The sequence below is a fragment of the Cynocephalus volans genome, chromosome 5 (genome assembly GCF_027409185.1).
Source record: "Cynocephalus volans isolate mCynVol1 chromosome 5, mCynVol1.pri, whole genome shotgun sequence".
NCBI lineage: Eukaryota > Metazoa > Chordata > Mammalia > Dermoptera > Cynocephalidae > Cynocephalus > Cynocephalus volans.
The window spans coordinates 44347290-44370108 of NC_084464.1; the positions used below are offsets into that span (position 1 = coordinate 44347290).

General features: G+C 41.8%; 1 protein-coding gene and 1 pseudogene across 1 annotated transcript; one reads left to right on the forward strand and one right to left on the reverse strand.

Annotated features, from left to right (window-relative positions):
• Window positions 1-6742: 6742 nt before the first annotated feature.
• Window positions 6743-10003, reverse strand: LOC134379004 (transducin-like enhancer protein 1; annotated as a pseudogene).
• Window positions 10004-17310: 7307 nt separating this feature from the next.
• Window positions 17311-22090, forward strand: LOC134378198 (mamu class II histocompatibility antigen, DR alpha chain). Its single transcript, XM_063097182.1, has 5 exons — window positions 17311-17436; window positions 19532-19777; window positions 20258-20539; window positions 20844-21009; window positions 21697-22090. Exons 1-4 carry the CDS (start codon window positions 17355-17357, stop codon window positions 20996-20998), a joined length of 765 nt encoding a protein of 254 aa, XP_062953252.1. The 5' UTR covers window positions 17311-17354; the 3' UTR covers window positions 20999-21009; window positions 21697-22090.
• Window positions 22091-22819: the final 729 nt, after the last annotated feature.

Genomic DNA, 22819 nt, shown 5'->3' on the forward strand with positions numbered 1-22819 from the left:
CAGGTGTTGGACAACAGATGCCCAAAGGGTCAGTGATGGCAACGCTCATCTCACTTTTTCACAGGAGGTTCTGTGCTCTTTGTATCTCCCATCCCATTCCCAAGGACCTCAGGGATAGCTTCAGAGCCCGGGTGAGGATCAATCCACATGGAGGAACAAGGGTCTTTCTGCCCATGCCTAGGAAGGTGAGGTCCAGAGGGCCCTGTAAGGACACCCAGAGCTTTGTACTACAGGAGGAGACAGCAGAGCATCTCCCTGGCATTGAGCATCAAGGTGATGGCAGACAGGCTGCCCCAGAGGGACAGGTGCCATGAGGGCTTTAGAGTACAGAGAATCAATGTTTCCTGCAATCTGTATATACTGAAAACCTTAATTATCCATTCAGGTAGGAGCTAAGCAATTCAGAAAGAAAAGTGGTAAGTTTTCTTGATTCCAAAAGCAGCATTCATAGCTAGCAGGAGTGACTTTACGTATAGAATAAACTTGTATCTAAAGAATAGAAATTTATGAGAGTTCAAAGAATAGAATTAATGTCTTGAAGACATTCAAATATGTGATATTTAAAAATTGATAGGCTTTTTTTTTTTTTACTGTTTTTTTGTGAAGGAGGTTGAGGCACATCAAGAGAAATATGAATATTAAATGTCACATGGAAGTCAAACCCATTGATTAACGGAGTTAATCGTGAACATATAAGGGCACTACCCCACTTTCTGCCACTTGATGAATCAAAGGTGGTGATAAGGACACTTGGTTTGGGCTGTGGTCTTTCTATAGGAAAGTGAGGGAGGAGGGATCGAAGTGAAATGGAACATTAGTAAACACTTTAGCTGAGTAAATGTTGAAGCTGACACTTTAGTGGGCATTTTAATGACGCTGATGATCTAGACGATGAGACAAGTGGTCATTTGAAATCAGTGACAGAGCCAGGGTCTGTTCAGAGGGAGCACGGGGAGGTTCAGAGCTGCGGCTCAGGCTTAGGCGTCTTCACGTCTGTATGTCCCGGCACTTGCAACACCTGCACTGAGGGCAGCATCACGTCCTTCCAGCTGACAGGAGCACGGCAGCTCTGGGGCCCGAGGGGCTCTGGTCCACAGGTCCCTACATCTTAGACCCAGAGGGCAGCTCTGTCCACACATTGCTATCCTGAGAGGTTTCTGGAGCTGAGAACTAACTGGGAAGTGTCTCTTAATGCCTCCACCTAGAAACAAATACCGACAGGGAAAAGCTTCTGTTAGAAATGGCAGGTGACATAGAAACTAATGTGGACTGTTTGTTGAGGCAGTAAATGGATTTTGGAATAACCTTAAAATAAACCAGGTATTTTTGCTCTAGAATACTGTAACATTGTCATTTCTGAGATATCCTCCATCTCTTCAATCAAAGGCCTAAAACTTGTTTAAGATTGGCTTTTTCTTCTTTTCCACTTAGTTAAAAATTTCTGTTTGATATACGTGTACTGATGCTCTCTACAAATGCCCTTTCTCTCTTTCACGTGCCTGCCGATTCTAAGGCAAGTTAAGAACAGTTCTCTCTTCCTTTGGTCCAAGAGCTCTACTTCTCAATCTGCACTACCCACTGCCGGCCACTTCACTTCTCAGGTGGGAAGGATAAGGATTGGGAGGAGAGAAGCCAGGAGATCCCCAGGGGTGAGCCTGATGTGACCCGACTGGGTCCCCACAGGTAGCTGGGTCTGTGCCCACGGTCAGTGCCACTCCCAGGCTGCTGTGGGTGAACTCATGTAAACTCTCCTTTCTGAAGAAAAAGTAAAGTCTCTATTCCATACTGACAAACTTGCATTTGATCATTGAGTTCTAATTATAGTTTTTTTATTTTATTTTATTTTATTTTATTTTTTTTGTCTTTTTCATGACCGGCACTCAGCCAGTGAGTGCACCGGCCAGTCCTATTTAGGATCCGAACCCGCGGCGGGAGCGTCACTGCGCTCCCAGTGCCGCACTCTCCCGAGTGTGCCACGGGCTCGGCCCTAATTATAGTTGTTTTAAAAATTCATCCTGTAGTATTCTCCACAATGAGTTACACCTGATAATTATTCACAGATAATTGATGGGAGAGATGGAGGTTTTAGGAAAAGCAGGCCATGGATTAGGAGCTCTTTGCCCTTTTATTAAAGAGGCCACTGTCCTCTAGAGGGGAATATTTACTTTTTAAGCAAGTTATTCCTGAGTTAAGCTGAATGCTTCCCTTTTCCTTCTTATGCTAAACCAATGCATGATCACAGCTCTCTCAGAATTGAGTTCACTGACGGGCTTCTACCTGTCACCCAGCATGCCCTCACCTCTGAGATGCTCACCTGGGCAAGATCTTTAATGAAGAAAAAATAATAAAGCAAGGATAGAAAGGGATGTACAGAATGAAAGAAGGAAAGAAGGAAGGGAGAAGGGACAGAAGGTAAAAGGAATCAAAAGGAGGGAGAAAAGGAATGGGGAAAAATAAAATAATTCTTATGATTATTAATTTCCAAAAAATTCTCATAATGGTGCTGTAAAGCTAGGGCTGGGGCTCACAGACCCCTCGAGCCTGTTGTACAGACGGGGTCACAAACCCTTTGCACGCAGGTCTTTGAGCTGGGTAACAGGAAAAGGTCCTGGGAGCTATGGGTAAAAATTAGGCTTTTTTCAGAGCTAGGAGCAGCTGCCCTAGTGGCCTCTCAGAGTGTCCCGAGAAGCACCATGTATCAGAGCCATCAGTCCTTTATACCTAAGTCCATAACCCAGGACACCTGGGTGCACATGCACAATTACAGTAGACAACCAAGGAACACCTGGGTGCACACGCACAATTATATTAGACAATAGCCAAGGAAAACCTGGGTGCATGTGCATATTTACATCAAATGCTCAGTAAGATTCTAAACATCTTAGGGGCCCTGACCATTTTCCTATATTTTCCCAACAGGTGCCTATTTTTGTACACAATGTATAATTAGGCCAATTCCTTCCATTCTTGGGTGGGGACAGATGACCCTGCACCCTGGGGTCACCTCACCGCCTCCCCCCAGAGCGCATATCATGTTTGCTAGTGGAAGCCACCTTTGCTGCCCTAGAGGACGGCATCCTCGTGGCGGTTCATGCTGTGCCTCTCAGCCCACAGGTCATTCCACATTATGCCCAGACTTAGTTTGACCATCAGCGTGTGTTTCCGTCTGCAATGTCTGCTTCCTTGATTTTCTTCCCAACAGTTTCTGCTCTCTCAGGTATTGTCAGAGTTGTCATTCACTTCAAGAAGATGACCATTTCAGAGGAATTCCTCTTCTCTACAATGTATTCCTGAAATAACAGGAGGCTCATATCATTTTTCCCAACATGGCAATTTTTAGCTCTTCATGGAGGAAGGAGGCTTAGATACATCTACACATGGGTTTTCAGTCTTTCTTGCAATCCAGATTGCACACATATCTATTTAAAGACTATACATGAGGGTTAATAAAGCTGACATGATTTTTTCCAAAACTTCTTTGTTTACTGCCATTTGCAAGCAAAAGTGTTGGCTAACATATTTCATTTTTCAGTTTGAAGTGTCCTCAGGGATAATTCCTCATGAGAGTTCTGTCACAGAGCATGTCTACAAGAGAAGGGACATATGGGATGACACCTGTAATGCCTCTAGATTCAAATTATTTTTCTCCATATTTTTTAAAGAGGACAAATGGGAGTGTCCTTGATCACCAGCATCAAAGGACTGAGAGTTGGGAAACAGCCAGACAGTCAGAGGTTGATGATGCTGTAAAAAGTGATTCTTATGAAGGACATAAGCCAGGAGTCAAGTGAATAAAAACAGATAAAAGGGGCTCAGTAGCATCAAGATATTTTTGTAGCTCTATTCAAAGGGGAAAATCTTTGGTAAAGGCTAGAAATCTAAACGTGTTTAACTCTCGGACGAGGCCTGTGCCACACAAGCACCACATGTGAGGGTACCTCAAAAAGTTCACGGAAAAATAGAATGAAAAGATAGTAATACTCATCCTGTGAACTTTTTGATATACCTTCAGAGCTACACCATACCATAAAAACCAGAAATACAGCATCATAAAGGAAGAACCTAACTATGCCATTTATGAAGCAAAGAAATCGAATCTATAGCCCCAATTTTATACTTCCTTGATATTTTTTCTCCTCCTTGGACTGGTCACATAGGAAGAAACCCTGATATAGGCCAGTGTATAGCAGAGACAACTGAACAGGCAGGAGGGCCCAATGTACGTGGAGGCTCTGGGTTTTATGTCTGCTTACCTGGAGCTCCGGGATCTGATACAGGCAGCCTGGAAACTATGTAGGCGGGTGGTGGGAAGGGAAACTCTCCAGATAACTGTGTGAAGGTAAAATACTACTTTACGTTCATAATTATCCAGGAAATTATCCTGCCCCAAATTATCCAATATCTGGATAATTCCTTTGGATAAGAGGAACAACATACTGGCCAAGACCAAGTGGGAGAGAAGCATGTGTACAGGTGACTTCCAGAACTAGTAAAAGACCAGAAAGTGTAAAGGCAAAGACAGAAAGTGCTTCCCAGGATTCCAGCTCCAGTTTGAAAGAATATAATGCTGTTTATTATATGAGGAGGAACATATATTCCAGAGTAAGTCCAACAGTTGACTGCATCAGCTTCCATGTGGCATTATCAAATTTATGTTTCTTTTCATTTGGCTCAACTCGCATTACACAAAAACACTCACAAAATGTATCATTGGGTATTTCTGTGTTCATGGGGCTAGAGGGACAAATTTGGAATTTATGGTCCACAATAAGAGGAGGGGTCACTCAATATAAAATTATACTTTCTATAAGAATGCTGAAAATCTAAGGTGAGGAGTAAGAGTGAACTAAAAATAGATCATCCTTTATAGGAAACGAAGCCCAAGTTCCAATCAACTAAGTCCTAGACCAGGTTCAGGTGAATTGGGGATATTAGTGTCCTAAGTCTTATTGCCTAACACAAGCAAGACTAAATCACCTCTGGAGAAACATAAGATGATCTAAAGCCTCAAGTTATCACTCACATTTTTCTTCTTCAGTGGTCTCAATAAAAAAGGTATACAAGAAGATAAAAAGTGACAAAAAGCCAGGAAAAAAAAAAAACCCAGAAAATAAGAGTAGACTAACAGGACTTTAACTTCTATGTAGGGTGCAGTCAGATCAGCCCAACGCTCCCAGTACAACAGCTAGGGAAAAAAAGTTAAAAACACAAAATTCATACTTTAAGGAGGAAGGAGAGCTGTGGAGGCAACATGGACCAGATAAAATAGAATTCTAGAGAAGGGATAATCCTTTGAGGTGAGCTGACGACTGTCCCCACTACACACGGGGTGTTTGTCAACTAACCAGCAGAGGGTACCTGCTGGAGAAGGTGAAATCAAGCAAGGTTTTAGCAATGAGACAAAAAATGAGAGGAAATTAGAAATTTGCAGCGTCTCAAATTCATGACCAGGTTCCCCCACAAGACATCTGTTGAGCTTTGTCATCCTGTGTCGGGTCCGCCGCCGGCTGACCCGAACAGCCCGAGCCTCGTTCCTTTTGGTGGACGAGCAAATGGCCCGGGATTCCTCTTTCCCTCCTGTCCCCTTTGGAAGGAGACGGGGGAAGAGAGCCGTGAAGAGAGGTGAGCACAGCCGCTGGCCCCAACCAGCCCAGTTAAAGGACACTTAGAAGCAGCGGGGGAGCAGTGTCTTTAACTGTCGAGCAGTTCCGTTTATTATCACACAAGCACTTGCTTTTAAAGGCAAATGGGGAAGGCAGGTTTTTTACATCCTCCAATCAGCTTAAGGGTTACAAGAGCATGCATCCTGTCTCAATGCCTATCTATTGCAATCATGCAGTGTTCACGAGCACGGAAGCATGTATTTGGCCAATAAGGGCCATGGCAAGGTTCCCGCAGACACTCCCACCCTACTTCCTCCTGGCGCCATCTTAGGCTGCCATGTTAATCCACTTGTAATGTCGCTTAAGGTGGTATTAGTTTTTAAAGCCCTACAGTCCTGCAGCACAGGACGGTGGATGGGGCCCCAAACTCCAAAGGCAGAAGAATCAAGTCACTTGCATGTTGTCCATGCTCAGGAGACAAAGAATTGCCTGAGCCCTGGGTCTATGCCAAGCACAAGGAGGGTCCTTCCCTGCCCATATATGCCAGGTCTTGAAGCCACCTGGGAAAGGAGGCCAGAGAGAAGGTCAGTAAACACCGAATTTCAGAACTGAGTCTCTCACTGACAATTTTTTTTTGGTACTAAAGCCTTTACTGTAATAAACCAAATATATTTACAACTTATACCAATGTTTAACCTTCAACAGAAATACAAAAAAACATTTCACAAGATGCAAAACCAGGAAACAAGTTCGTTGGAGACACCACTGCTCTACAAGGGATGGAAGTGAGGTGAACTGCAAGAACAGAAAGGTCATCTCACACTCGAGCAAGCCATGACCGACAGATCACCCAGAAAGAACAGAATAGGCTCGCACGTGGGTCAGCAGCTTCCATTCCTCAGTCCTACCAAACCCTTGGCCCCTCTGTGCACGTGGCCTCTGAGCTCCATTTGCTCTAGGTAGACAGGTGACCTTCTTGTGGATGGCCTCATCGTCTCCTCTTCATAGACTCAAAAGTAGTTTTGTGTCAAGGTTTGGAAATAGGTTTCTGTGTTTTGTTTTTCTTTTAAAGTTACAACTTTTTGATTTCTATAAATTTTGTCCTAATTCAACTGTAAATGTCAAACCATATAATGTTTTCAGTAGATGGCTTCATAGACTGTAGCCTTCTTGTCCCCTGAGCCAGTGACTACATACTTACCATCTACAGATGTCACAGCTAAGCACTGATAAGGACTTTTTGGACTGGAGTATACTGGCTCCATAGGGGGTCTGCCAAGCATCAAGGAGGTTATCTTTTCCAGTACTCACAAACCATTTACCACAATAAGCAAATTTCAGGGAGACCACGCAGCTCTCATGGAGGAGCAGCTGGTACTTGTTCAGGTTGTTCACATGAAGAACCTCCACGTTGTTGCTGTGGGCAGTACCCCAGGGACAATATCTGTGAGGTGAAGTCTTGCTGCTGCAGCTGCTGCCCTTCCCGCAGGTCCCAGGACCTGACCGTGCTTAGCTGTGACATCTGTAGATGGTAAGTATGTAGTCACTGGCTCAGGGGACAAGAAGGCTACAGTCTATGAAGCCATCTACTGGTCGGGCAGTACCCCAGGGACAATATCTGTGAGGTGAAGTCTTGCTGCTGCAGCTGCTGCCCTTCCCGCAGGTCCCAGGACCTGACTGTGTTGTCCAAACCACCTGTCCAGAGCTTGGTGCCATCGTTAAAAATGTCAATACAGCTGGCTCTGTCTGTGTGGCCCTGAAATTGCCTCACCAGCATCTGGTTGTACAGGTCCCACATGGTGATGCTGCCGTCGCTGCAGCACAAGAAGCAGACCTTGGAATTGGGGCTGATGGCCAGGGCATAGCAGGCAGGGGCCGAGGATGTCAGCTCCACCTTGATGCATGGGGTCAGAGCTCCCAGGTCCCAAATAGACAAAGTACTGGCTTCCCCTCCCACTATGAAAGTGCAGCCATCAGGCAGCAATTTACAGGAACGGATATAATTATCTCTCTTCAGACAGTCGAGCTGAGAGGGGACTCTTATTGCAGGAGTGGCTGATGTCCCAGATCTTGACGCAGCCCTTCCCACCCGTGTACCCATGTCTCAAGGGGTTGCTGATGGTCACCAAGCACACCACCTCCCTGTGGTTGAGCATGTTGATTGGACAAGTATGTCAGGGGCTTCCAGGTCCAATGAGGGCTTGGGGGGGGGGAACAGGTTACATCTGATTGTCTTCAGTGATATCTCACTGACATTTGAAGGGATGAAAACCTACCCAGGTCTTAATTAAAACCTATGGAAGGAGGGTTCTGGCCTCTAATTTTGGTGGAGTAGTTTGTATTGAAATAACCCTCCTGCTGGTAACAATCATAAATTCTGGGCCACCTCCCCCCCCATTTATTTTATTTTATTTTGTTATTGTAATAAGAACACTTAACATGAGATCTGCCCTCTTAACAAATTTTTAAGTGTACAGTACTATAATGTTAACTATAGTCACAATGTTGTATGGCAAATCTCTAAAAGGTATTCTTCTCGTGTAACTGAAACTTCATATTCACTGAACAGTAACTGCCCGTTTTCCCCTTCTCCAGCCCCTGGCAACCACCATCCTATTCTCTGTTTCTATGAGTTTGACTATCTTAAATACTTCGGATAAGTGGAACCACACAGGGTTTGTCTTTGTTTGACTGACTTATTTTACTTAACATAACATCCTGCAGGTCCATCCATGTTGTTGCATATGGCAGGATTTCCTTCTTTTTTAAGGTTGAATAATATTCCATTGTATGTATATGCCACATCTTCTTTATCGGTGCCTCCATCAATAGACATGTGTTTCGCTGACTGTCTCAGAGGCTCATCCGCAGTCCTGAGCCACCCGTGGTCTTGTGATAGGAGTGAAACCTGTGCGGATGTCTCTTGATCAAACCCTAATAAGCTCAGGTTGCTCCAGCAGTTCTCATGGTGCTATTGTTTGAATATATGTGTTGCCCAAAGATTCCTATGTTGGAACCTAAGAACAAATGTGATAGTATTAAGAGGTGGGGCCTTTAGGAGGTGATTAAGTCGTGAGGGCTCTGCCCTCATGAATGGGATTAGTACCTTATAAAAGGGCTCAAAGGAACCAGCTAGGCCCTTTTTGCCCTTCTATCTCTTCTGCTATGATAGGACACAAAGTCATCTTTTTGCCTTTTTTTCCCCTTCCACCATGTGAGGACACGGCAAAAATGCCCTCATGAGACATTGAGTGCCAGCACCTTGATCTTGGACCCCCATCCTCAGAACTGTGAGAAATAAATTTCTGCTCTCTCTACATTATCCAGCTTAAGGTATTTTGTTATAGCATCGGGAATGGACTGAGATACACAGCAAGTTAGACAGTCCTTGGGGAGCTGTGCTGCTCTCCTGTCTGTCTTCGGGGCTATGGTCCACGGTCACATCACAGCTCACGGTGCTCTTGGGCTGCTGTTAGGTAACTGATCGATATCATGGTACATGCTCTCTCTCTCCCCCTTTCTCTCTCTAATTAATGTAGAGCTACATGGTGGGTGGATCTCAATTATTCTTCTTGAATTTTGCTACATCTCTTTTATCTTCTCTGTGCTGTTGGTGGCAAAATCTGGTAATGTTGGAGAGCTCCTTGCCTCGACCTTCTGTACCCATTAAGAAGTCACTCATCATAAAATTTTAATGTCTTTTTGACATATATTAAAATATTGTGCACCTATCCTTAGATAATTATAATATGTTTAATTTATTTAATGTAAATTAAGTTTGGTAACAAAAGAAATCAAAACTAAAAGAGTAGGTGTGAGATTGGTTATGTTAAAGCTGTAAAAATATGCAGATTCTTTCAAAAATGTCATGGGAAATTATATATATATAATATATAATATATAATAATAAATGAATTTTAATTTTTTATGAATTACATATAAATATATATAAATTATATATATTATGTATACCTCCCGTGTATACACACACACACACACACACACACACACCATGTTATGTATACACAAGTATATACAAAAAAAAAGGAAATAAAATCAAAACTGTCCATATATCAAGACCCAGGGGGGTCTTCTTAGGTTTAATTAAACACTCAGAGTCAAATGATTACCATAAGCCACACTCCACTCTCAGATTAACTTAAAAGAATATTAGACAGAAATCAAAGCATGCTAAGGGGTCAGCATCAGGTATTTTTCTTCAGTGGGAGAAGTTCTTGAAACAATTTATAACGTAGTCTAGGAACTATTTTCTTCCCACCCTACTCCCCAAATAACAATTTAGGTGCAAGTAGATGAATTTATACCTGTGGAAGTGGGGTACATCCTGGCTTAGAATCCTCATGCCCCACAGAAGCCAGTATCTCCTGTAACACATCCATGGGCGTAGCTTCCAGAGTCCCTGTAAGGACCTGCCCAGTTAGAAGGGTCACTGCATTCAGAGATGCCCAAACTAGGGGTTCCCACCATTTGTTACAGTTCATCAAATATTCTTCCCAGTCATGATACAAATTGCCAGTAAGAGACCATTTTTACCACAAGCAATGTTGTCTAGAAATCCAGCTGACATTCTTCCTTTATCAGGTTTAAGAAAAACAGAAAATTAGCCTAAGACTAAATTTGTCATGGAGGAGTAGAAAGGGTATTGTTAAGCATTTACCCACAAGAGTCAAAGTGATAGAGTTAATTTTTTTCCGTTCTAAGAGATCATTTCAATTTTCAAATTATTTAAGACAAGTACATTCTATATTTTGTTTGTGTGCTTATTCAAAAAAGGCATGGTCATAGCTTAGGCTAAGTGATACCTGGTGTAGATGTGATATATTTTTTAGATACAACTCATGGTCTAAACGTTAAACATTTGAAGTTGCAAACCACTTACACAGGCTAAGTAACACCCAGAAAATTTTTTAGTATGTACATGAGGAAAAAATTAAAGATCCTGAGTTAAGAAATCTTTGACCTTTTATAAGCTGTCTGAATACTCAACGTCAAAACATTTATGAAGAGTTAAATACTACTGACCACAAGAGGGAAGCCTAGTCCCACTTATATCATTTATTAGAAACTAGGGAAAAGAGATGTTTCCTGAGAATCTTTGAAATACCCATAAACACAGTGTACAAGACCAACAACTGTCATCCCCACTCAAGGCTGTATTTGTGGCTGGGGTGGTTTAAGTCTTTTGAATGGACTGGTTCTTATACTCCACATATTACTCCCTACAGAGTTAGAGACTGGATGTAGAAAACCACAGTCCCCACTTTCTAAGTGAGACCATCAAAATACAAGGCTTCTTTAAAACCCAGTTTTCTCAAGACAAAATGGAAATACAATTATCATCTAATGAATATAATGGCAAGATTTAACATGATATCTATTACTGGCAGTATTTTTAATTGGGGAGGAAGAAAGTGTGTACCGAAAGTACCCATGCTATTGACCACGATACAGAATTTTAGTGAAGTCAGTAACAATCCTCCTGCCTATTTCTCATCTTTCTTTCTACCTTAAAAGTTTCAAAGTTCAAAAATAACCTCAGAAATCCGAAATAGATTACTCTCTATTGTCACTCTTGTTTCTTCTAAAATAGTTCACATCTTTGAACGCTCCTCATGTATTATCCTGAGTCTTGAAATGGTCTGTTCTTTATTTTATTTTATTTTATTTTTTATGGTCTGTTCTTTAGATGCTGCTTATCCACTCGTGTTCTCCCCTGTCCTCTTGTGGTCACTTACATTTTCCTCTTGCGCTCTGTGGTTGTCCCACGCTGGACTCAATGCGAACAAGAGACACCTTCTCTTATGACTTCTATTTTTTTGTGAAAATTTCTTCCATTCATTCACAGCGTTCAGACTTGAAAACTTAACTACTTTTAAAAAAAAATAATTTTCTAACACCTTTCTCATCCTAATCCAACTAGTCAGGAGGCTCTAGCGATTGATTCTTCACATTTCTAAACTCTCATCTTCAACTTCTTGTCTTTTAACTTCTCTGCAGTAAGTGATTTTCCTAGTTTAGAACCCAGCCCCTTTACTATGAGTGCTAACCAAATATATAAAGTAAACCACCTTCAGGTTTTCAGTTTCTCACCCTCAATTATACCCTTTATAAAAGGGTAAGAGTAGAAGAGGGCTGCTATACAGACATTCTTGCAATTTTCAAACATTAGCAGAGATCATGCTTAATGGCTAAACATTTCCAAATAGTGCTGCACATGCCCAGAGAAATGGTGGTAGGAATTGGTGGCACTATCGTCTGGACTTGGTTGGTTCTCAGAATCCCAGTCTCTAAATTCCCTTCTGGCTAAAGGAAAAGGTCCTTCTAGAAATCCTGCTACTTTCCACCGAAAACATTAGAGTTAATTCTAAGGAGCTGTGCCTTCTATGTGACAAATGCCCAGATGTAGATGTCATTTAGTAACTTAGAAGTCCACTGGCACTGTAATCTTGAGTAATTTGACAGAACACAGAACTGATTAATGCCTCAAATATCAATTTTACTCTTGGAAAAAAGAGCAGGAGACTTAAAAGAGATTGAAGGAAACTCAAATTTGTCCCTTAACAGAGAGACCCCTGTGTAACGCTTAATCTAAGAAAACCGTATTATATGCCTACTGTTCTGTATTATCCTGTAAGAAAATTGGGCTAAGAAACATAGTTAACATAGCTAGTTCTATGTTCACGTTCTTCACTGTGTTATAATTATGTCTAGTGACTAGTGACAGACAATGATTGTGATTTATACTTCATATAATATTTGCTGTTGTTTTGTTTTTAATGTGCATGTTCTTTCCTCAGTTTCAACTAAAGGGCCATTAACACAGGTATCTATCTATGGACTTGTGAGATTGTTCTTAACATCTTTTGCACAATTCACAAATGAAATAACAGGAACCTGTTTTGCTCTCTCCATCGATCAAAGGAGTGTAGGAAGGACAGTATAAGATGGAGCAGATTTGTATTCTTGAATGGATCTTCTCTTTACTATGAATTTTATCCTCAACCACCACAGTACGTGGGAAAGGGACTAACTTGCATGTAATTTGTGAAACTATTTTCTAGGAGGACCAAGAGTTTCCTTTACCTGACATGAAGTTGAGTGGTTGAGGACAATGGAATTGGTTTCTGATCCCACCTGGGAAACCTAAAGGGCAGGGTGGACAGACTAGTTGGTGGTGGATCCTGGAAAAGTTGCCTGCATTGGGAAAGGTCTGCACTCCCAGAGTTTGTGGGCACAAAGGGGGTTTCAGTATTTCTTATACACCAGACACGCACACGAGGGAGTTAGAAGAGCCTATAAAAGCTTGCACAAGAGAAAAGTTTTGCTTTGAACATGACCCAGGCCCAGAGAACACAAAGATTTCATTTCCAATAAGATATCTCCTGCCTTTTTCTCTTCTTCCCTCTCTTTGAACTCACCCCAGATGGGCCATAGCCACAAAGAGCCACCTAGAATGTGAAGAGGAAGGAGAACAAAACTCATTCCTGCCTGCAAAAATTTCTGGCACGGGATAGAAAAAGATTTATCATAAATCAAGTTGGGACTTCTGATTATTACATAGTAATAAGCAATCCAATTGCTGAGTTAGGATATGTCTGTGGAACTCAAGGGAATTATAGGATGGTCTGTTAATTAAAATTGAGCAAATAATTCATATGGTATGCTGTAATTCACACCCAACAGCAGGGCATAGCACCTCTAGTGAGAATCTGTGAAGGGGCAATAGCAGACACAATGAACTTCAGTTTGATTAAACATTTCACTTAGTGCTCGTCCAATCTAGCAGTTACATTTGTATGCTTCAGATGTTCTCAAAAACATACAAAAAAGAGAACCTTAAATATAGAATATATACAAATAGTATTTAAATAATTAATGAGTAAATTAAAAATTATATAAATGAGATTGATTTGAAGTGGAGACTTCTCCAGCTCTCCTTTCCTAAACACACACACACACACACACGCAGGTGAAGCACATAAATTCTATGAAATCATTTAGACCTTGATGAGTGAGGGAGGTTCCACAATTTAGACCCTGCAATAGAATATAATATTTAAGGATGCGGTTTCTGGACTCTGTCTTGTATGGATGATTAAGTAAAATCATTCTCTATTCCTGGGAAAGTGGCTAAAAGAGGATTCATAGCTGATGGGAGGCACTTTTCAGAAGATGAAAACAATTGTGCATTAGAATGACCTATATTCTAATTACCTGTGCCGGCTTTGGAGTGGCAAACATGACGACAGAGTTGGGAGGAATTCTGAAAACAAGTTGCCAGAATGTCTAAGGAACAGAAGGAAGTGCTGAGAGTGGACCAAGCCGTTCATTGGCCACATGGAGGCAGCTATTGGAGTCAACCACACTTAGGCTTATTTGATTTTTTTCAAACTCATGTTTTCTGTCACAGTCTCTCAATTATAAGATTCAGCCTGTGCCTTTTAGAACAGACAAGAAAACTGGGAGTTACAAAACAATCTGGTATAGACGCTCAGGTTATAGCAATGGAAAGTGTGGTTGGCCAGCAGGGAAATACTGTGAGACATGGATTGAAAGTCTCCAACCCTCACCCCATCACCCCACCCACCCCATCCCCACACATCGGCATTTTCTTATTTACAAAGACTATCCAGGTAAAGAGGGGTAATTTCACTCTGCTGGAGGTCTGTATAAAGAGAACTCAGATCTTTAAAACATCAGGTTTCAGGTGGAGGTGAAGAGAGAATGAACCAAACTCTCAAACTGTCATCCTCCCAGGTTAAACATGAGCCCAGTCATCATGGGGCCTTTATTCACACAGGACATGCTGGGGAGGTCTATAACCCACACTCTAGCTCACTTGTTGATATCGACAGTTCACAGTTTTCATGCTGAGAGAGATTTATTTCAGCAGTCTAGCTTCTGCCACCTCTCAAGATGTGGACAAGTGACACAGAACAAGAGAAGGTTTTTGCATTGTGAATCGGGAAGAAAAGGCCTTTATCAAATCCCCTCAGCACTTCTGGTAGGAAGTCCTCACTAGGAGAGACTCCATTGAGACCTTCAGTACTAGAGGGAAAAGTGGGGAGGACTGGGGAAAAGAAAGCCCACAAAGGGGCTGGAGGTTCTCAAAACACACAAACATATCAAGTATTGAGTTTCCAGACTTGATCTGGGCCCAATGTGAAAGCTATTTCATTTCCAAGCCCTAACCTATTACTCCAAAATAATTTTTTCTTGTTTTAGGCTTGGCACTGTAGGAAGAACCAGAATGAGCTATGGTGGGTTTTGTGTGTATGTATGTGTGTGTATATATATATATATACATTTAGTAATTTTTATGAAATTCCCATTTGCTTTTATGGTCCTGCGTGTATCTATATCTTACAGAACCGAAGTAAGAAGATTGCATCTCCCAGGCTCTCCTGGCCTCCAGGTTTCTGAATGTGGCATACATACATACATACATACATTTTTCCAGTGAAACTTGGTATTATGAGATTTGGGAGGTGGAAGTGAGGCTGAAGCCATCTCATGCAGTAGACACAGGGCTTCCCAGACATGAGTTTCGCAGCAGCCTTGTATTTCCAGGACATTCCACTCTTTGGGGCTTAGAGGAGCTGTGGCATCTGCAGAGGCTTCCTACAGGTTCCTGACCTCTCAAAGTTGGGGGTCTTCACTGACTTGTGCTCCTCCAGACTTCCTAATGGTTTTAAGGTGTAATTCCCTGTAACAGATTCAACTCTGTTGAGTGTCTACAGAGATTTCTATTGCCTGATTGAACTCTGACTGATATGGTGGCTTCTCACCATTTAGTGTCACCAAGAAGATTTCTGTCAGGTGCCTTCGGAAATTCCCTCTAAAAACGCACAGGAAGCTACAGTTTGGGAGAGAACAGGGAACCATGAGTAATGTTCAAATAGAACCTTCTCTCCTATCACAGAGAAAGGGAACTTAAAGTCTTTTCCCAAATTTAGTAATCTCATGAAGAAAACCAATCAGGATCTTAGGACTAAACAATGTCATAAGTTGCTGAGCAACACCTTCGGTTGAAGGTGCTATTGTAACATGTAAAATGTGCTTGAATTTACCATATATGTATTAAGCACCTTTTGAGAACAAGGCATTATGGCAGTCAGCAAAGGGTAGTCATAGAAAAAGTATACTTGGCTTTGCTTCTGAAAAAGAAGATAAGTATAAATCATAGGATCAAACTCACAGCACGGACTGATACTGTACAATTCTCATCTTGCCCATTCCGCTGCCTGCAAGCATTGTATTCCTGAACACTTTTAGGGCAGAATCATGCTGTGGGTCTCCTCTTAGTGATCTAGAGTTAATGTCACAGGATGTTCAAAGCCCTTAGATGTGATCACATAATCAATAATGTATAGGGTGTTTTTCCTCATAAGTTATGAGGACAGCTGCATGGTAGGATAAAACCTCAGCACAATGGTGTAGAAAATCCACCCTAAATCATCCTAATCCATCCACGGCTCATGGCTAATATTAAGCAATGGAGTCACTGTCTGGTGGGTTGCCTTACTGCCAGGTCGCTCTTCATTAGAAGTACAAGTGTACTTCAAAAAGTTCGTGGAAAGATCCTATTATCTTTCAATTCTATTTTTCCACAAACTTTTTGAAGTACCTTCATATTTGGATTCCAGTTCTTTCTACGTGTGGTTTAACATTTTCCTTTCTATTGCACTATATTTTCAGAAACATGACAGCTAGAGTCTCTTTCAGTAGTCTCTATGGTGAACATTAAAATATATTCTTCAGATCAGAACTTAATAATTGTATGACAGGAGAAGAACTTTCATAATCTTATGATGTGGGGGAAGGAATGGTAAAGCCCTCCTGCAAATCATTATCCTTAGTGTTCCCAGTAAAATAAGCTTTGCCCAGTTTTCTCTACCATATTCATTGACATGAGTCCTCAAGTGAGGTGTGTCTCTAGCAGTCTACTCCAAACTCTGGTCATATTTAAGATGGCACGGAGTAGGAGAAGGTACCCTCTTTATAGCCCACCGTTTCCAGTAATCAATGCCTGTGTTCCAAGGTGTAGCTTTCCATCCCTCTCCAGCTTACAGAGTGTTGAAACTCAGCGTTTCTCCTCTAATGTTATCTAAATATAGCTCAATGCCAGGGATCCGAAACTCTTGGGCTGAGTTGGTTATCTTGGTGTCTAGGACACTGGAGGAGAACTATGTAGAGAAAGGAGCTTCTTAAGTAAAGCTCTGTCACTCAGTCCTGCCAAAATTCAGGCATTCTTCATGGTCTGACAATTTACCTTCTCTTTAGATTATTTGTTGTTCCTTAAATAAACCCCCAGCTGTCACAGCACAGAGGCATGATCTGTATTTAGCTCTCACTTTAAGGTGTTTCCATTGATTTTACTCTCACTAATGTGCTTCAGGGATATCCCTTTCTAGAATTCAGATTGGGATGGAAGTCTGTGAGTGAACATTCTCAAAAACTTGATTTTTTTTTTGGTTGTTATTGTTTGAGAACTTTACTTTCTTATCTAATGAACTAAGTGTCTCTTGTCCTGGACACTTTACGAGAGCCCTTCCCCTAGAAACAGATGTGTCATCTCAAGAGGTTTTTCTGATTGGCTGAAACTCAACTGATTTGAATTTTAATCATGTCAAACTCTATCACACTCCCACATCAAATTTTCTCTTATTCTTGTCTGTTCTGCCTCACTCGTGAGCTCTACTGAACCCCATCAAAGCACACAAGAAGAAAATGGACAAAAGTGGAGTGCTGGTGCCAGGATTTTTCATCATGGCTGTCCTGATGAGCCCTAAGGAATCATGGGCTATCAAAGGTAGGCATTGAAATAATCAAAAATAGGGACAATAGACTATGAGGCATTGGAGAAATGAACAGTGGACATTTGCAATGCAATTTTTGGAGAGAAAGAAAAGTCTGACATATATTATGTGGGTCTAAATCTGAAATTATAATAAATTGAAGTTTGGAGGAGTTCTTCCCTCACCACAAATTAAAGTAAGTCTAATTTAGTTTAGAGGAACAAAACTGAGTTGTATATTGATTAATACACTGACTTCATGTAAGACAAACTTGGGGAGTGGGGAATATTTTATGACAGGTATTAACAAGTTATATCTCTAGGCTTTAATTTTTCTTTCTGAAAAATTAGTAAAATTAAAAATGAAAAACCTCACAATTTTGTTAAAATTAAAGGAGAAAAAATACAAGTTCTTAGCAGTGTTCTTAGCTGAATACATGGTAGTTATTTTTGGCATGTAAATTCTGTCCACATATTTTGAGCACAGACATTGTATTGAAGATCACTAGGAAGAAAAGTCACCAAAAAGTAACAATTTGCCCAAGGAGGGGGAAGGACAGGCATGCTGATATGAATTACGTTTAATTTACTGCCTCCTGGGACAGTGATGGCCATTCCTTTGTTCTCTCCCCCATGGTACAGTAGATATTTCATGATCTTTGGTCACTGCTACTTAGTAATATTTCCAAGAGAACAGAAAAACAAATAAGGAAGGGGGGAGTCTGTTATTTTTCTCTATCATCTCCAGGGCAAATACTTGCACTGTTGTAGAGGTATATTTTGAAAATGTATTCTTCACCGACAGTGACCCCCACAGAGGGTGGCAGGTAGACTGGAAATGAGCAAAGTAATCACCCAGCTCCTAGAATCATAATGGCAATTGTAGGTTTCTACTGGCCAATTGTAGTTTTCTAATGGCCAATTGTAGGTTTCTACTGGCCATAAAGAGCATAGAAAGTTGCTTACTTATAAAGATAGAGGCTCTTTCCTTGGGTTGAAAGGGAGCAGCTAAGACATTTGTGTGCATACACCGCTGCAAATGCTAAATAAATTCTTAGGTTTATCAATATACAATCATATATTAAAACTTCTCATTTTATCTCTGAAGACTAAATAAAGAAAAAAATCCCTCTCATCTACATACACTATGGAGGCTGCATACTCTCCAATTGTAGCTTTCCTTTTTCAAGTTAATTATTCCCTTGGTGTTGGTTATTCGCAGTGTCGATGACAATGTAATATGTCCCATAATGACAGTCCCAATTTAAGGAGTATTAAGGTAAAAGGTCAAGTTGCCAAGGTTGATCCAAATGTGATCCTTCTCACAGAAATATCTACAATGTGGGTTTGGGTCCAGGGAAGTGGGTGCTCTACAACACTACAAGGTCCCAATCTTAATTTCCTGGGTGCCTCAGGCCCCAGTTATATTTCCCATGGGTGCAGTCCTTAAATAAAAGCAGTTTCTGACCATAGAATGTGAACAGAGTTTGTTATAGGCCTGCTGATATAACAAGAAATTGTTTACCTTATCTTATTTAATCGTAAGAACAAACCCATGCTAGAATCAAAATCACAGCAAAACTATACTTGAAAAACCACACGTACGTAGGTAAAATAATCTGTTCAAGATCGCTAGGCAAGTAGCTGATTTTACTTGATTCCAGAGTTCAGAACCCAACCTCTCAAACAGTCTTTCTGTCAGAGTACAATGTTCTGAGAAACAGACACTCCAGAATTCTGGCCTAAGGGCATTTAGTGCCTGGGTAAAGAGAGGGAGAGAACATTTCCTGTTTAGGGGTTGCTGCTGGATATCTAAAGAGAAAATCATTCATCAGCTCATAACATGGAGCCAAACAACAGCTTCACAAGACCCTGGGCTTTTCAGCCCTCCTCTCCTTCAATCCACCCTCTAACACTGCCCCCGATTTCTCCCCTCCCAGCTTTGCTCAGTATGGATGTCTTTCACCCACACCTCATCTTTCCACTCATCCTGCTGTCCATCCCTCCCATCCCGCTTGGCCCTGTCTCTCTCCACCACCTCCCGCCCACATGTACTTTCTTCATCTCCCTCTCCTGATTCCCACCCTAACTCCCTTTCCTGCCTTTTCAGAGGAGCATGTGATCATCCAGGCTGAGTTCTATATGGCCCCTGAGGAGTCGGCAGAGTATATGTTTGACTTTGATGGTGATGAGATTTTCCATGTGGATCTGGAAAAGAAGGAGACGATCTGGCGGGTTGAAGAATTTGGAAAATTTGCCAGCTTTGAGGCTCAGGGTGCATTGGCCAATAAAGCTGTGAACAAATTCAACCTGGACATCATGATGAAGCGTTCCAACCACACCCCGATCACCAATGGTATCTCTCTCTCTCTGTTGCACTCCTGGACATGGGAATCCATAGCTTTAAAATAGATGCTTCAGTTCTCTGTGTTATGTTATTGTGACTGACTTTCCCTCCCAAGGGCCTAACCTGGCCATGTGCAAACCAAAAATTCTCATGCCACAGGCTTGCGAACTTAATAGGCTTGTTCCTTTTTTGGTGTGCTCAAGAGTTGTCTCTGTCATCCATGGTCACTCACAAAGTTGTTGTTCTGAGACCATGCTGGGGGATCCAGGAATGAGGTCCTTGGACATCTTATACCTCAATATTGGCTCTGGTACATGGGAGAGGGTGTCAGAGATAGGTATCTGAGAATGTGGCAGAGACTTCTCAGGGCACAATTTCAACTGCTTTTTCAACTTTGGAGTCTTTAGCTAGGATCGTACCACAATTCAGTGTGGGAGGGAGAGGGGCAAGCCCAAGCGGCAAAGGCTAATTTCTGTCATGTGTCCCCAGTATCTCCAGAGGTGACCGTGCTCTCAAAGAGCCATGTGGAACTGGGAGAGCCTAACGTCCTCATCTGTTTTGTCGACAAGTTCACCCCTCCGGTGATCAAAGTCACGTGGCTTCAAAATGGAAAACCCGTCACCACAGGAGTGTCAGAGACAGTCTTCCTGCCCAGGGATGACCAACTTTTCCGCAAGTTCTACTATCTCCCCTTCCTGCCCTCAACTGAGGATGTCTATGACTGCAAGGTGGAGCACTATGGTTTGGATAAGCCTCTTCTCAAGCACTGGGGTATGGACCATCCTTCAAGTCCTTTATTTTAAGGTTTCCTCCTGTGAGGAACCTAGAATCCTGTGTGGACCCCTGGAATCTAGAGTGTCCTAATTGCTTCATGACATCTGCTACAATTCATATACCTGTCTTCTCCCATTACCCAGCTTCTGCTTTTTAATCAGCAATTCCCTAATACATCATTCTGTCTTCCTCTTCTTTAATATATTAATAACTATTCTCTTGACTAAGTTCCCTATGTTTTGTCCTAAGTGTTTCTCCCCATCACATTCATTACCATGTACTCTGTTTTATGTTTCCCCAGAGTTTGAAGTGCAACCCCCCCTCCCAGAGACTACAGAGAACGTGGTGTGTGCCCTGGGCCTGGTTGTGGGTCTGGTGGGCATCGTTGTGGGGACCTTCTTCATCATCAAGGGCGTACGCAAAGGCAATGCTGCAGAACGCCGAGGGCCTCTGTGAGGCACGTGGAGGTGGGTTAGGCATGGTCAGAGGAAGACATATATGGAGATAGCTGAGAAAGAAAAACAGTGAGGACAGGAGCATGTAATACCTTTAAGAAAGAAGGGCAGGAAAAGCTGTGGGCTCTTGATTTCTCGTTGCTAGAACAAATCGGACATTGGCATCATCTGGTGTCCCAAAGCTTCAGGGTCCCTCATCCCTTTCCAAAGATATTCACTTAGGCCACAGCTGCAGTCTTGGAAATTATCTCCAGGACCTAAGACCATTGTTTCACATTAGAATACTGAGTCCAGTGATCTAAGAAAGGAAGCCTCAGGATTTGGGAACTTCCTGGATTATATTTCCTTGGAGAGGTCATCAGTTCAAAATCATTTCCAGAGCCTGGCTCCTTTGGAGTTAGGGTAGATTGATTGCATAAAATGGAAATCTCTTAGAGGCCGATGCCTGTTTTTACTCCTCCAGCCTGAAAAGTGCTATCAGAAGCTTACAAAAAGCTAAACCAAGGTTGCTCATCCATGCTCACTTGGAGAGTAGGTTATACAGTTCATGTTGAAAAGGTCATATTTACTAGAGGTCAGATTAATATTAAGAGACTTTTACACAGTCAAAGGATTAAGAGAGAAGTGGAAGAAATCTGAAGGAACAGCTCAAAAAAATTCATTTTTAATTCTTCAGTAACTATGTGTGTCCTGCTACAGGTGATGGCCTTTCCGAGTGAGAAGATCAATCAAGAAATTTCTGCCTTAATAGCTTTGCAAAGTTGGCAATACTCCAATTGTTTACCTCAGTGAAAACAACCATCTTCAGCATTTTCCAGCCCTTTATCCACCCCACGTGGTGATGCCTTCCCTGATCTCTCCACACTCCAACATCTAGTTGGCTTCCCTGTCTCTTGCCCTTTTCTATATCTGTTTTCCCTCTTTTCCCCATCATTTTATTATTATCATGTAGTGTCTCTGGAATAAACCCCGTAGGATTCTTTCTCTGCTATGGAACTTTCTAAGCATTCAATGGGGGCATCTCCTGTGTACTTACTGTTTGCAGTTTCTCCAAACCGTAATTTCCCTGAATACAATAAACAATTTTGATGGACCTTGGGTGGAGATTTCAGTGTTTGAACTAGTTCTTTGTGGGTTGGTGTGGGGGGTGCGTGGGTAGGACTGGGGAATATATGGAAACCTTCCATTTTGAAATGTCTGAATGTTGAATGTATCTTATCAGCTCTGGAATTAATCAGAAATATCCAGGTTCATTAGGGCTTGGTGTCATTCTGAGCATGCGCAGGCAATCTTGTTGCTGTGGTCTAGTGTTCACCTGGAAAACCCTAGAGCTGGCTTTGTTTGTTGGAAGATTTCTACTGAGTAAGGGGTTCAAAATCTGTTTCTAGTTCTTGAGCCTCCAAGTCAATGACATATCTGTATCTTCAGTAGAGTGAATCTCAAATCCCAGGGTTTGGCCTCTGACAATGGGTGAAACAGATGGAGGGCAGCAGATGGGTAGAGTGGGGAGCAGAGTGATAAGAGAATCCACATACATTGCAGAATTTACATATCAATATCACACGTTCCAGACTTAACGAGGAATGAGATTGGACACTGAAGATTGCCATTCTGTTAGAGTCTTGGATGCCTGTTTCTTTACCAAGACAATTGTCTCACTTATTATTAGAACCATCTTATATTTGGAGATGTGTCCTTGAGAGGAAAAACTGAGTAAAGATTGGGGGAGGGGCAGGATATGATATTAAAATGAGAGGAAAGAATATTTGAAACACAGTGAGCTATTGCTCATTTGTCTGTGAAACTATGACTTGATATTTAT